The sequence below is a fragment of the Symphalangus syndactylus genome, chromosome 1 (genome assembly GCF_028878055.3).
Source record: "Symphalangus syndactylus isolate Jambi chromosome 1, NHGRI_mSymSyn1-v2.1_pri, whole genome shotgun sequence".
Classification (NCBI taxonomy): domain Eukaryota; kingdom Metazoa; phylum Chordata; class Mammalia; order Primates; family Hylobatidae; genus Symphalangus; species Symphalangus syndactylus.
This window is the reverse complement of record NC_072423.2, coordinates 72,855,359-72,867,897: the sequence shown is the minus strand read 5'-3', so window position 1 is coordinate 72,867,897 and position 12,539 is coordinate 72,855,359. Positions and strand designations below refer to the sequence as shown.

Below are 12,539 nucleotides of genomic sequence, written 5' to 3'. Positions count from 1 at the left end.
GTTACCTGGAAGGAATGGGGCTTCTTCCTCCTTTTTTAACTTAAACACACGGGGGTCTGAGTAGGCAGTCAGAAATAAGCCTCTAGTGAAAGATGCAAAATTGGGGCCAGTTTACAACACTGAAACTGAAATAGGCCATAGTTCTAACAAGTAAAGAGAATGGATAGGGCAAGATTTTTAAAAAATTATTATTATTTTAAAAGCTTTTTGTTTCCATAGGTTTTTTTGGGAACACGTATTTGGTTACATGAGTAAATCATGTAGTGGTAATTTCTGAGATTTTGGTGTACTCATCTCCCAAGCAGTATACACTGAACCCAATTTGTAGTCTTTTATCCCTCACCCTCTTCCCCCTTTTGCCCTTGAGTCCCCGAAGTCCATGGTGTCATTCTTATGCCTTTACATCCTCATAGCTTAGCTCCCACTTACAAGTGAGAACATATGTTTGGTTTTCCATTCCTGAGTTACTAAGATTTTTTGAACAAGTTGTTATAAAAGATTTGAGTCTATCTGCAGTCACTGGTTCTAATATATTTTTATTAGAAACATTTTCTTTCTAAAAAAGGTCCACTTGAGAGTACAAAGTCAGTTTCGTAGTATATGTAACTAGAAGTCTATTGGATACCCAAATTCCTTGAATGATATTTCAAGTCTCTATATGACTGCCTACGTGGAGGTGTCCAGGCCAATAGCAAAGAGGAATACATGTCTGGGGCTCCTGTTGGCCTCTGTCTACTCTTCTCTTTCTTTTTTAGCCCATTTCCCATTTAGGAAGGAAAGTGCAGCTCACTGCCAGTGCAGTATTCTTGGAGCAAGTGGAAAACGGGTTAATGTGTGTATGTATATATTATATATAAAATGCACAAGTCAGAAGTAGACAACTTGATGAATCTTCACAAAGTGAACACACCGTATAATCTAATACCAAAAGGGGAAAAAAAAGTCTGAGGCCATCAGCATGCCTTCCCAGTCACTATGCCTTCCTCCACCCCCTACCTTCCACTACACACTTTAGTGGTTAATTTCTGAGATTTTGGTGTACGCATCTCCCAAGTTTTTCTCCTGATGGTAGAAAAACTACCATCCTGACCTCATACCATAGATGACTTTTACTGGCTACTTTTCTTTTAAATTAAATTTTTATTGAGATAATTGTAGATTTACATGTGGTTGTAAGACAGAATACTGACAGATTCTTTGTATTCTGCCATTTTCCACAATGGTAACAATTCACAGAACTATAGCATAATGTTACAATCAGGATACTGATATTGATACAACCTACCTATCTTATTCAGATTTCCCAGTTTTACTTATATTCATTTGTGTGTGTGTGTGTATTAATTTCAATAGAATTTTATAGAGGGTCAGTTATCCACCACCACAGTCAAGATCCCAGCACTACAAGTTCCAATACCATAAGGGTCCTTCATGTTGGCCTTTAGTGACCAAAACCATCTCCCTTCCAAATCATCCCTCCCAACTTCTGGCAACTAATCTATTCTCCATCAATAAAATTTAATTTCAAAAATGTTATATAAATGGAATCATGCAATATGTTAACTCTTACAATTGGCTTTTTTGCTCAACAAGGCTACTTCTTTTCAACACGATTGGAATGCTTCATTTTAAGGCCATCCATCAGTCTCCCTAGAGACAGCAAATCATACATGCTCTACAATGGATAAATGAGTGCTTCTCATCCTTCATAAACCAGAAGACAAATGTTTATTCTTTAGTAAGCATGTCCAGACAAAAATTATCATGATCTGTGCCCCTTTAAGGTGATCATGGCAGATTTGCAAAAATAATTTTTGTAAGTATCATTCTGATTCTAAGAATTATTAGTAGTATGTTTTAAGGGAAGTAACAGCTATGGTATCCACTTAATTACATAATCTCCATCTGATACAGGCATGTTAAAGCCAATGCAAGTCTAGGAAAATGTTATTCTGGAAGGACTATCAAGATATCTACAAAACGATCTTGCTATATTTTCATTCGAATAAAAGGTAAAACTCGGCCAGGCACAGTGGCTCATGCCTGTAATCCCAGCACTTTGGGAGGCCAAGGTGGGCAGATCACCTGAGGTCAGGAGTTTGAGACCAGGCTGGCCAACATGGTGAAACCTCGTCTCTACTAAAAGTACCAAAATATTAGCCAGGCATGTGGTGCGTGCCTGTAATCCCAGCTACTCAGGAGGCTGAGGCAGGAGAATCACTTGAACCCAGGAGGCGGAGGTTGCAGTGAGCCGAGATTGCGTGATTGCACTCCAGCCTGGGCAAAAAGAGTGAAACTCCATCTCAAAAAATAAATAAAATAAAATAATAAAATAAAATAAAATAAAAATAAAATAAAATAAATGTAAAACTCACTGAATAAATGAATCTACCAAGAAAGACAATACCTATTAAGAATCCCATTTCTAGAAATTCCTTTGAAAAACAACTTTTGTTGTTAGCAATCATATATCTACTAACTTCATTCTCTTTTTATTCTAGTAATCCACTGGTCAACTCCCTAAAGCAACAGGTTCTGTATTTTACAAAATGTCAAATTTGTAAATGCCTAGAAAGTTATTCATCTGATAAAGGTTTTCCTTCTTGTGCAGAGACCTTCATTCACATTGACTCACCTGTTTTCATATTGAAATTTTGCCAATATGTCTTTGGCTTTGGTTTGATTGTTGAGTTGAATGGCCATGGACACCTTGGAGAGAAGTGGAGCATGGACCCGTATGACTCCTTCGGGCACATCAGACTGCCAAGGAGGAGAAATTCAGTACAGTCTGTCAAACTAGGATGAATATCAGCTCAATGATGCACTTAAGTGATATGAAAATCAGTGCTACTCTGAATTAGGAAAACACATCACTATGATCAACATTAACCGGAATGGAACATTACTTTCTTTCTCGGCAGGAGACTCACTCGTGACTAAACTTAACCTGGGTTTTTACTTTCACTGCACATGGTCAGGTCTTGCTATAATGACTTAAAATCATGAGGGGGAAAAACTGGGTTATGACAAAAATCAAATGTTTCTATTTATGCATTTCTTGAACAAACTCCTAACTGACCCTGCTTTAAGCATAATTCTGTACTTCAATATATTTTAAGGAGACCAACCTTTTGAAAATTTTAAGAGTCAATTAGAAAATATGGCTTCTCCAATACCCTCTTTCTTTAGTTAGCAGCCATGAATGCCTGGCCCAAATTCAATTCCACATGGGCACTTGAAACGGGACCTCTCAAAGTGTGCTGAAAACACTGCAGAACAGTGTAGGTGGCTGTGGGAAAGATGGTGTCTCTTAATTGTTTTAAATCTGTACCTTCTCAAAGGATGGTGATGTAGACGATTTATATAAATGGACTCCCTAGAGTCACATTCTATCAATATTCTATTGATACCCCGAACAAATATGTTAGGGGTTGAACTGTGTCTTCCCAAAAGACAAATTGAAGCCCCAACCCCCCAATACCTCGAAACGTGACCTTATTTGGAAATAGGTCATTGCAGATGTAATTAGTTAAGATGAGGCCATTACATATGAGGTTTAAACTGCAGTAGGGTGTGCCCTTACTCCAAGTGACTCGCATCCTTATAAGAGGAGAAGAGACATGGAGACACAAGAAAGAACGCCATGTGAAGATGGAGGCTGAGACCAGCTGAGGAATGCCGAGGATTACTGGTATCGCCAAAAGCGAGGAGAGGGGCAAGAAGCAGGTGCTTCTCTCACAGCATTCAGAAGGCGCCAAGCTTGCTGACATCCTGATTTTGGACTTTCAGCCTCAAGAACTGTGAAAGGATCATAAATGTCTATTGTTTTATGCCAGCTCATTTGTGGTACCTTGTTAGGGCAGCCCTAGGGAACTAACACAAAATATTTTAGAACAGAGTCAGTTCTTACAGTATTCTCCTAACATTACCAGCAAGGACCATGAGAGCAGGAGTTCAGGAAAAGATACCGAGGGATTTGGATCTGGGTGGGAGCCAAGTCCCAGGCTCATTGCAGCCAAGACTGTACTCCTAAAGTATGCCTTTGATTGTCTATGTCCTATTTCATCCAGCTCCCCAGAAGCCTCTCCCTATACAATACATTGCACACTCTGACATTACTTACCAATGATTGCAATAATCTTATTCCTCCTATAACTTTCCGCAGCATTGTAGCTGTGTATAGGAGGCCGAGGCACACATTCTGAATCATCAGCTAGTCAGGTCCCTCTACCATTCCTTTATGTGCCACATTGAAAATGTCAAGTTTGAAGGACAGTTCATGACCAACATTATACATAAATGTGGTGGATGTCGCCAGAGAAGACTATATAGGGAGTTAATGGAAGGGAAAGGAAATTGTTTTTCTTACCATTCTTTTTGCCGAGGGTGATTTTTGCAGTACCTTTGAAGTCTTGGGGCTTGCAGTCTAAAAGAAACACAGTCTTTAGGAGTAATGTTGAGAAAACACGCATATGTTGCTTTTGGAAGTGTAAACTGGTACAATCTTTATGGAGAACATTTTGGCAATATTTATAAAATTATAAAATGTATATGCACTTTAATCCAACAGCTCCACATCTATGCATTTATCCTATAAATATACTTCATTTGTGAACAATAATGTATATAGATGTTTGTTCGCTGACGCACAGATTGTAACAGCAAAAGATTAGACACACACTGTTCACCAATAGGAGATTGCTGAAATAACTTATTGTGTGTCTGTGGAATAGCACGCAAAAGAAGCAGAGAAGCAAAGGTGCTGGCTTTCTGGACTGATATAAAATAATCCCCCATGATTTGTTAAGTCAGTAAGGCAGGACGCAGGACAGTGCCTCCTGTATGCTACATTCATGTTAAAGGGGAAAGAACATACATTGATATTTGCTGGTAAGCGGATAGAGCATCTCATAAGGTTTATACACCTGCATGTTCCTGTACACACACCCTGCCGTTGGTGATACTATTTGTCTCCAGGAGGGGAAGTCAGAGGTGGCTGATTTTTATGCTATGGTCTTTTCTGACCTCTAAATTTGTAACTTGTTAATGAACTGTCTATTCCAATCAAAATTAAAAATTAAAAACACAACACAGCGGCTGGGCGCAGTGGCTCATGCCTGTAATCCCAGCACTTCGGGAGGCCAAGGTGGGGAGATAACGAGATTGGGAGATCTAGACCATCCTGGCTTACGTGGTGAAACCCCGTCTTTACTAAAAATACAAAAAAATTAGCTGAGCATGGTGGCACATGCCTGTAGTCTCAACTACTCGGGAGGCTGAGGCAGAAGAATCGCTTGAACCCAGGATGTGGAGGTTGCAGTGAGCTGAGATTGCACCACTGCACTTCAGCCTGGGTGACAGAGCAAGACTCCATCTCAAAAAAAAACCAAACAAACCAAAAAGCAATATAGTACAATAGTACGAAAGAAAAACTATTTCTTTGTCTTTAAGTGTTTGCTTCTATGGTATTTATAACCTTTACATTCTATCTTGGTTCTATTTACAATAAAACATTAAAGTGACATTGATATAGCAATGTACAGTTTACACACACACACACACACCCCCCGTGAGTCCATCCTAATGACAGCTCTATGAAACAGATAGATCATTATCTGTCCTCCCTCCCAATTTATAAGATAAGAACATTCAGGCTCAAAGAAAGAATGTAGTTTGTCCAGGCTCATATGGGTAGTAACTGACAAGGCCTGACCTGACCTCTGTTCCACACATTTAATTATACTGTTATGGTTTTCCAGAGTGAAAATGGCTGTCCCTCCATAAAAGCAATGGATGAACTGGCAAAAACTGTCAGTATTGACTCTTAGAATTCTGGATACAAATCCAAAGGCTTCAACTAGGGGAGTGCTTAAGTAAGAGGAAGAGCTGTGTGTCATTTTTACTTATGCTTTTCCATCCCTGCTCTCCAGTTCAGTGATAGCCTTGAAAATAACAGCCTGCATTTCTGGCATGGGTACTGCAGGGAGCAGAATGGACCTCACTCAAGAATTCTAATGATTTGTTCTCATTTGTCTGGTGGCTCCCTCAAAGACTGGCTCAAAAGGCTTGCCTTTACCTTGCCTAACTTAGAACTTGATGGGTGCTAAAGGGGTGTAATGTCAAAAACGTTTACAGGCAAGTGTTTTTGTCACAGCTGCCTGATGCAGTGGATCGGAGGAAATTGAGGAAAACAAGAGATAACTAAAAAGCTTGGGAGGCAAGGCTGGAGACTGAGATGCTTTGGAAAATAAAGGCTGTAAAAAGCCTTAACATATTCTTGAGAATATAAAGGCCACATGATTGAGAAACAGCTGAAAACATAAACTTCTGGCTGATCCTCAGGCTCTGTGCAAGCAGGAAGCAAGGGCTCAGGCAGAGTACGAAACTGCTTGGCTGAGTGCTAAAGGTGTGCCCCAGCACACACACTGCTCATCTGCAAAGACTGGGAGGTTTTTTAGTTCCAGGCATTTAAGAGAATCTCTGTCTAATTATCAGTTATCATTAACCTAATGGAACACAGACTTCCATAGCCACACAAAACAAAGAATAAAGACTTTACAAAGTCAGTTCAGGAGAAAAGTCATGAAGCAAACAAACAGTAGGTACAAAAGCAGAAGCAACAAACCCTGAGGAGGGAGAAGAATCTGATTTCCGAAGTTGCCACATTATAATACTCAAAATGTCCAGTCTTCAACAAATAGCCGTTAGGTAAAAAAAGTCAAGGAAATATTGCTCCTACACAAGGAGAAAAAGCAATAGTTTCTAAAGAAACTGTCTAAGGACGTCCAGACATTGGACTTACTAGAAAAAGTCTTCAGGCTAGGTGTGGTGGTTCACTCCTGTAATCCCAGCACTTTGGGAGGCAGAGGCGGGTGGATCACCTGAGGTCAGGAGTTCAAAACCAGCCTGGCCGAAATGGTGAAACCCTGTCTCTACTAAAAATATTAAAAAAATTAGCCAGGCATGATGGCAAGCACCTGTAATCCCAGCTAGTTGGGAGGCTGAGGCAGGAGAATCGCTTGAACCTGGCAAGTGAAGCCTGCAGTGGGCTGAGATCGCTGCAGGACATCGTGAATATACTCAAACACACTGAATTGGCATCATTTCAAATGCTTAAAATAGTGAACTTTATATTATGTGATTTTTTCTCAATTAAAACAAATTTTTTAAAATTTCATTTCTAAATAAAAGTATTGGTTCTACTTGATATGAAGTCACTTTGCCTATCATGAGTCAGAGAATACAGTCTTTCATCATGATTATGATAAATCAACAACACTCATTCCTGCCTCACTGCCTTGGCATTTACTGTCCTTTTCCCTGGACTTTCTCTCTTCCTCCTTTCACAGTGGTATCCATCCTTCAAGATACAACTCCAATCAGGCACAGTGGCTCACATCTGTAATCCCAGCACTTTGGGAGGCCGAAGTGGAAGGGTCGCTTGAGGCCACGAGTTCAAGACCAGTGTGGGCAATACAGCAAGACCCCCGTCTCTACAAAACTTTTTTTTAAAGTTAGCCAGGTGTGGTGGTATGCATCTGTAGTCCTAGCTACTGGAGAGGCTCAGGCAGGAGGATCACTTGAGCCCAGGAGTTCGAGGTTGCAGTGAACTATGATCATGCTACTGCACTTCAGCCTGGGTGACAGAGCAAGACTCCAACTCTATAAAAAGAAATGTAGCTCCAGGAAGGACACAGTGGCTCATATCTGTAATCTCAGCACTTCGGGAGGCTGAGTCAGGCGGATCACCTGAGGTCAGGAGTTCAAGATCAGCCTGGCTAACATGGTGAAATCCCTACTGTACTAAAAATACCCCGTCTCTACTAAAAATACAAAAATTAGGCGGGCATGGTGGCTCATGCCTATAGTCCCAGCTATTCGGGAGGCTGAGGCAGGAGAATCACTTGAACTTGGGAGGCAGAAGAGCAAGACTCTGTCTCAAAAAAAAAAAAAAAATGTAGCTCCAATGTTGCATCCTCAATGAAGCCATCCACAGTCTCCCACGCTAGAGCACATTCCTTGTCCTCTGCATGGCCCTGGCACAGCTGGCCTGGTGCTTCCCTACTGGGCCCCTGGGGCTCTCATATACATTTGTCTCCCACATTAGGTATATGTTCCTTTGAGGGCAAAGTAAATTTCAAGTATCTCTACATCCTCCTCAAGGTTGAATGCAATGTCTGGCACTTGTGATCACCCTCAAGTTAGATAAAGGCAGTAAAAATAATTCTTCTAAAACTTGTTTCCATTATGTGCCTCCACACAAATAACTGTGTTAAAACAAAACTCTGAATTCCTTGGAATGTAATGAATTTGCACAAAATAATTTAAGGATTAGCTATTCCTTTACTAACCAATCAATGAAGAAATCTCTTTTCCCAAGTATTAGACATTTGGATACTGGATTGCCCTTAAATCAAGTTGACAGGGACTAAAATGTTGACTTTCAGCTTTTGAGAAAACCATTTTAGCCTTTCTGGTGGGATATCAAACAATCTTTCTGACTGAGATATTTCAAGAACTTTAACCAAAAAGCACATAACTCTCAACAAGATGCAAAGACCACAGTACTCTGTTATGGACCCACTTTCCATGATGTTTATAGTTACAACACTCCCTGATCCTTGAGAATATAAAACGCTTGGTTCTAAATGTCAAGCTACTTTGTGCCTCCCTTTGAGGAGTACAAATCTAGGCAGTGGACAATCGCCACGCCTCATTTGCTGTCTTACCTCCCGCTCGAGGGTCTTCCTCCTGAGCAGCTTCCTGACACTTGGGAGCTGCTTCTTCAACAGCATCGTGGCTTCATTCATTCTTCTTACTTGAGTGATTAAGAAAGATGGAACCTGGAGAAGAAAAATAGCTTGGACTGGATGGAAAACACTTGAATTCAACCTCCCTAGCAGATTCTGTCTTCAGGCATGGCAACTCCTCCCAGTCACTCCATATCCTGGAGCCAGGAATGGTGGCATTGTCCTTATAAAGTTTAGAAAAAATTATGTGGATCCCTGTTTCAAAGGGAAACTGTGTTGAAGAGTAGCCCTTCCAGAAGGCATAAGGCTGTCACAGCCACCTGGGGTTATCTCCTAATATTTCTTCCCTGTGACCAAGGGAGTTGCCCAATCATGGAGGCTTTATGCTTCCTGGGGCCATGGACTTCTGAGGAGGACCCGTCATCACTACGTCACTCACCTTCCACAAAATCTTCTGGTACTTAAGCATTAGGCGGATGATGTGGGCTGCAGTGTTTGCTAACAGTAATTCTTCATAATCAGAGTGTTTGCTTCTACTGAAGAAAAGGTTTGGTGCCATCACTGTAGAAATGTTCCAAAGACTCATTCGGTTTTTTGATTCATTGGCGATCACTTTATTGAAGAACGTCATGAGGGCCTAAGAAGAAACAGCATCGTGTCATACAATTGTACACTGTCAAAAGGTGCCCCTGATTGCTACCATTCATTCTATTCCCATTCACTCTGCTGCCAGAGAACTGTCAGAAGTACAGAATGGTTAAACGTACCATGTTTCCCCTCTAACTGGTTAAAAGTACTGAGAAGAAATGTGAGCAGTATATTCAACTGTCTGCTTCATAAAAGTAGCCATTTTAATGGATTTTATTATATTGCAGTTTCTATAAATACGGTTTGCATTTTCTTTTCTTTTATCCTAAAAGAGTCTCACAAATGTTAAAATTAAATATAAACCAGGAAGAGAAAACGCTGCAGTTCAATAAACATGAAAGGTAGTTTTGCTGTGAAGGAAGAAAAGTAATTCTGAAAATTACCCTTAACTTAAAGCATTGCTGTTGAAAACTATTTACAATTTCCTAGGGAAAGGAAAATCCATTTAAACAACATGAGTATCTCATTCCTCAGCCCAAATGTAAACTCAACTAAACAATAAAAAAAATTGACTTTTTGGGTGCTATTTTTCTATTGCTTTTCAACTTTGAAATTGACAGCTGGCCAAAAGCAAATGTTTGTGTGCAGGTCTTCTAAGCATTAAAAAAAATAAAGAATTGAGAAAGCTTAATACAACTTTGCTGTGCTATCAAAGTATAAATACTTATCAGAACCTTCAGAAATTCACCAAGACGACTGAAATCCCCAGAAGAAGTGCTCTTTAGTTTTCCAAGTTTGAATTCCACTGTACAGTATTTGCAATGAGAAAAACAGCACTAAATAGTAACAATAGTTAACATTCGAAGGTTTGCTGTGAGCCAGGAGTTACTCTTAGTACTTTATATATATTCACTCATCATCATTCCAAACCCTGTGAGGTAGGTACTATTATTATTTTAAAGATGAAGAGACCGAGGTGGAGAGGGGCTGAGCAGCTTTGCTCAGCTTAAGTGGCAGAGCCAGGATCTGAACGAAGGGAACCAATTCTTCAGCTAGAGTTCTTGACCTCTAACCCACACCAGCCACAATCCTAGCTCCAGTCACAATTTAGAATAAAAAATGAGAGAGAGAGAGAGAGAGAGACAGTGCATGTGTGTAACATCCTCACCAGTCCCGTGATGTTGTGGGGGGACCTGTTTTGTTAGAAGTGTATTGAATTATTTGATAATTGCTGCATCCTCAGTTGTATGAAAGGGTAGATGACATTTTGACTCAGATATTTGATACCAGATGGATTTTTTTTGATAAAAGAATACTGTGTAGACAAAGCCAAAAAACAAGCTAATAACTTTTCAGTTTTTGAAAAATTATTGAATTATATTAGAAAAGGACATTTTTATGTCATAGCTGATCTCTCTCCTCGCCTCAAGGATATAATATGACTGACATATATTATAATTGATATAGATATTTTTGCTGTGTAGGAGGAAGGTCCTTACCACACTGAAATGTCTGATAAGAGGCAGCACTAAGAACCATCTTTGTTTTCAGCATTATGTTTACTGGCCTCAAAATTACCATCTCTTTTCAACTCATCCTTATCTCAATTTCATTTCAAAGATTCCAAATACCTGTTGTACTTAAAACAAATTTCCTGTTGTATATAGAATGATTATCCAGAGAGCAAGAGAAACTTTGATTTTTACCAACATACAGCAAAGAATGAATGTGAAATAAAGAGAGAAAAATTGGGGATGAAACTATAGAATATGATTCTATCAAATGTTCTATTATATATTAGTGGAGAAATCACTTTTCTGCTTCATTTTCCTAATATGTAAAATGACCAAATTCTATGAGATGATCTCTAAAATTCTGAAATTCTAGAACTATTTAAATTGAATTATTTTCACAAATTTAAAAACGTGAACATGCTGGAAATATAATTTAAACCAGTGATTTCAAATTCCTCCCCGAGGATGCTCATCAGAGTTTTCTTTCCACTTCAGTACACCAGATGAGTAGCTGAGGACCAGCAATTATAGAGTCTATTTTACAAGTTACATAATGGTCTTATTGACTTCTGACATTGTTCCGTTTAAGCCTTCATTTTTGCCTCTTCTCCTACTCCTAACACCTTGCCCAGTGCCTGACACAGGATGGACAGTCAACATTTCTGGGACGAATAGAGTGAATGAAACGTAAATGTTTAAGAAGATATCGCCCGGGAGTGGTGGCTCACACTTGTAATCCCAGCACTTTGGGAGGCTGAGGCAGGAGGATCACTTGAGCCCTGGAGTTGGAGACCAGCCTGAGCAACATGGTGAAACTGTCTCTGCAAAAAATGAGCTGGGTGTGGTAGCACATGCCTGTAGTCCCAGCTACTTGGAAGGCTGAGATGGGAGAATCACCTGGCCCTGGGAACTCAACGCTGCAGTGAGTTGTGATCATGCCACTACACTCCAGCCTGGGTGACAAAGCAAAACTCTGTCTCTCAAAAAAAAAAAAAAAGAAGATACCAAGATCTCCACTCTTTCTTGTCTTCCTCAGGAGAAGGGCAGTGGGAGCACAGAAAGGCCGTGTGTTTGCAGCATGCTCAGGTGGCTCAGTGAGCTGTCATCTCCACTTTCATTTTCCTATATGAGCCATGTCCTCTGAGCAATAAGAGCCACATGACAAGCTGTGAGGTGGACATGACGTACCTGAGCTGTATCTCTGTTGGCATCAGGCAGCGCCATGACCATGAGGTGTAAGGCTTGAAACTGTACTTTGACGTGAGGCCCTCCTAACAAGAAAACAGAAATAGTCATACATTTTAAATAACCCTGATGCATCCCGACAGTATTTCTTGCTAGCATCTGGTGGCACAGGAGGGCTCCTGACAGCTTTTGGTGGTAAAGACTCAGGTTTTGTGCCCAGCAATGTAAATTTGTTCACTTGGACAGGAGCCTCCGTCCATCAACTCCCTTTTCCCATCCCACGATGCCATTGTTGAGGCAGGTGGCCAACGAGATCCTCAGAATAATTCTGGATTTGGATAGTACTTCCCTTTCAAAGTACTTTCGCAGACCTTCCCTTCCTTTAATACTATAAATAGAAGAGAAGCTCACTGAATACAAGAGAAAATAAACCTTGCTTCCATATAATGAGGCAGAAAAGTATAAGTATTAGGAACACAGATTTATAACCAGGTTTCAATCC

At 40.2% G+C, this 12,539-nt stretch overlaps 1 protein-coding gene across 3 annotated transcripts in view; it reads right to left on the bottom strand.

Annotated features, from left to right (window-relative positions):
- ARHGAP28 (Rho GTPase activating protein 28) overlaps window positions 1-12,539 on the bottom strand; it is a 190,883-nt gene that overhangs the window by 16,574 nt on the left and 161,770 nt on the right. For all 3 annotated transcript variants that reach the window (XR_008650200.2, XM_055237940.2, XM_055237955.2), the window contains 5 exons: window positions 12,041-12,123; window positions 9,190-9,387; window positions 8,730-8,843; window positions 4,370-4,426; window positions 2,636-2,760 (listed from right to left, as the gene is read on the bottom strand). Coding sequence is in view for 2 of the 3 variants with exons in the window: in XM_055237940.2 (XP_055093915.1) it covers window positions 2,636-2,760; window positions 4,370-4,426; window positions 8,730-8,843; window positions 9,190-9,387; window positions 12,041-12,123 (577 nt within the window). In the remaining variant the exon portion in view is untranslated. The remainder of the gene's footprint in view (window positions 1-2,635; window positions 2,761-4,369; window positions 4,427-8,729; window positions 8,844-9,189; window positions 9,388-12,040; window positions 12,124-12,539) is intronic.